Consider the following 1938-nt stretch of genomic DNA (forward strand, 5'->3'; position numbering starts at 1 on the left):
AATGAACAGAGGGATTCTACATTGGACAAAAGCTCCTTGAGGTCTGACGGGGTAAAAGTGTCCTTCTTGAGTATTTCTCCGCAGCTCCTGAGTACCGTAACTGCACGCCGTTGGGTTGTACCCAATGACATTGCTATTGCTAGATCAAAGCTTCTTATAGTCGCTGTCTCCTCAGTTGGAGATGTCTCTTGGACTGCCGGAAAACGATAAAAAGGATGGGTCACCCAAAGCTCCGCAGAAAACCCCGAAAACATGTGCCTGATCCAATCGAAATATAGAAGGGCGTCCCCATCAGAAGGCGGCACCGACGCTGTTGCTGGCTGAAGCAAGCACAGCAAAAACAGCAGCAGCAAAGGCGCCAGCAGTAGCAGCAGCAGCAGAAGCACCCACTACAACAAAAACACTACTCAATCCTGATTACTGCACTTCATCAGCTGATCGCAACAGCCATATGCACGCATGGACACATAAAACACGCACACACCAGGCAGTTGAACGACAGATACAGGCGACTGCTGCAGCAAGTACAGGAAGCATCGAGTAGTGGAGTCTAGTCTATGCATGCATGCTTGCACATTTTGCATGTAGCAGCTTCAATGTGTTGCGGTGACGTCAGCTGCTCACGCACCGTGGTACCCGCAGGCAGCGGCATCTGCGGCACAGAAGCAGGGGCAGTGGGAGAAGAGAGCAGTATGATTGAATGGTGTTGCTGGAAGTGAACTGCTCCCCCTACAGGTGTCGCAGCTGGTGCTATCCTGCGGAGACGCGCCGCAGCTTGGCCACGTGGTATATTTTGGGGGGTTGAGGGGTCTGGGTGTGGCACCTGCCTAACGATGATTCTGTGTTTATGCTCTTTCCTAGGAGTTCCTGGTACTCGCGAGGGCGTTGAGGACCCTTCATGCACTGTGCTCGATGCAGCTCTCCCGTCCAGGCCAGAGGTTCCTGCTGCAACTTCAGCAGCTGAGCCACGTGGTGTATCCTGGGGAGTAGAGGTGCCTAGATCTGGCACCTGCCTAACGATGATTCTTTGTTTATGCTCTCTCCTAGGAGTTCCTGATACCGGAGAGGACGCTAAGGGCCCTTCATGCACTGTGATCGATGCAGTTTTCCCGTCCAGGCCAGAGGTTCCTGCTGCAACTTCAGCAGTTGCGTCACTTGGTATACTTTGGGGACTTGAGCGGCCTGAAGCAGGAGTCTGCTTTTCGCTTATGCCATGCGCACGGCCCCTTCTTCTAAGAATTATTGGGACTCGAGGAGACGTTGAGGGCCTTTCATGCACTGTGCTCGATGGAGCTCGCCCGTCCAGGGCAGCGTTCCCTGTTGCAACTTCAGCAGCTGAGCCGCGTTGTATATTCTGGGGACTTGAGGGGCATGAGTCTGGCTCCTGCCTAACGATGATTCTCTGTTTACGCTCTCTCCTAGGAGGTCCTGCTACTCGAGAGGACGTTGAAAGCCCTTCATGCGCCGTACTCAATGGAGCTCTCTCGTCCTGGCCAGCTGCTGATGATGCGGTGGGCCACGAACCAAGCGAAAGACCAAGTGGTTCAGAGTTCTGTGGTTCGTCTGATGGCAACCAGCCCAATTCAGCAAAGGGATCTTCGCCGCCAAACAGCACAGTGTCAATAAAAGCATCGAATTCAGGGTCGGGAGGAGGGGCAGGCTGTAGCGGGCCTTCTCCATGCGGCATGTCAAGTATCAGCATTTTCCCCCAATCCTCCTCACCGAATGATTCGTCTAATCTCCTTTTAAGACTTGCTTGCTCCCCGTCTGTAGTTCCCTGTTCAATAGTTTCTGCCGGGAACACTAGGGCTGACGCGGCGGCGGTCACCTCCAGTGAAGGAGTATACTCTGTATCTGCTATTAGTTCGTCCACCGGCGTAAGGCCGGGGAACGATTGAACGCCGGCATCTTGTAAGCCCTGCTGCTCTTCTGAGGATG

General features: G+C 53.8%; 1 protein-coding gene across 1 annotated transcript; it reads right to left on the reverse strand.

Moving 5' to 3' along the window:
• Nucleotides 1-121: 121 nt before the first annotated feature.
• EAH_00067770 (hypothetical protein) lies at nt 122-1702 on the reverse strand (the record flags this gene model as incomplete). The annotated part of the gene is made up of 2 exons (XM_013392423.1): nt 122-320; nt 629-1702. Coding segments are annotated over 2 exons (1273 nt in total), but the record flags the coding sequence as incomplete, so codon positions are not given.
• Nucleotides 1703-1938: the final 236 nt, after the last annotated feature.

This window comes from Eimeria acervulina, genomic scaffold, assembly GCF_000499425.1.
Source record: "Eimeria acervulina Houghton genomic scaffold, Eah_scaff2902, whole genome shotgun sequence".
Classification (NCBI taxonomy): domain Eukaryota; phylum Apicomplexa; class Conoidasida; order Eucoccidiorida; family Eimeriidae; genus Eimeria; species Eimeria acervulina.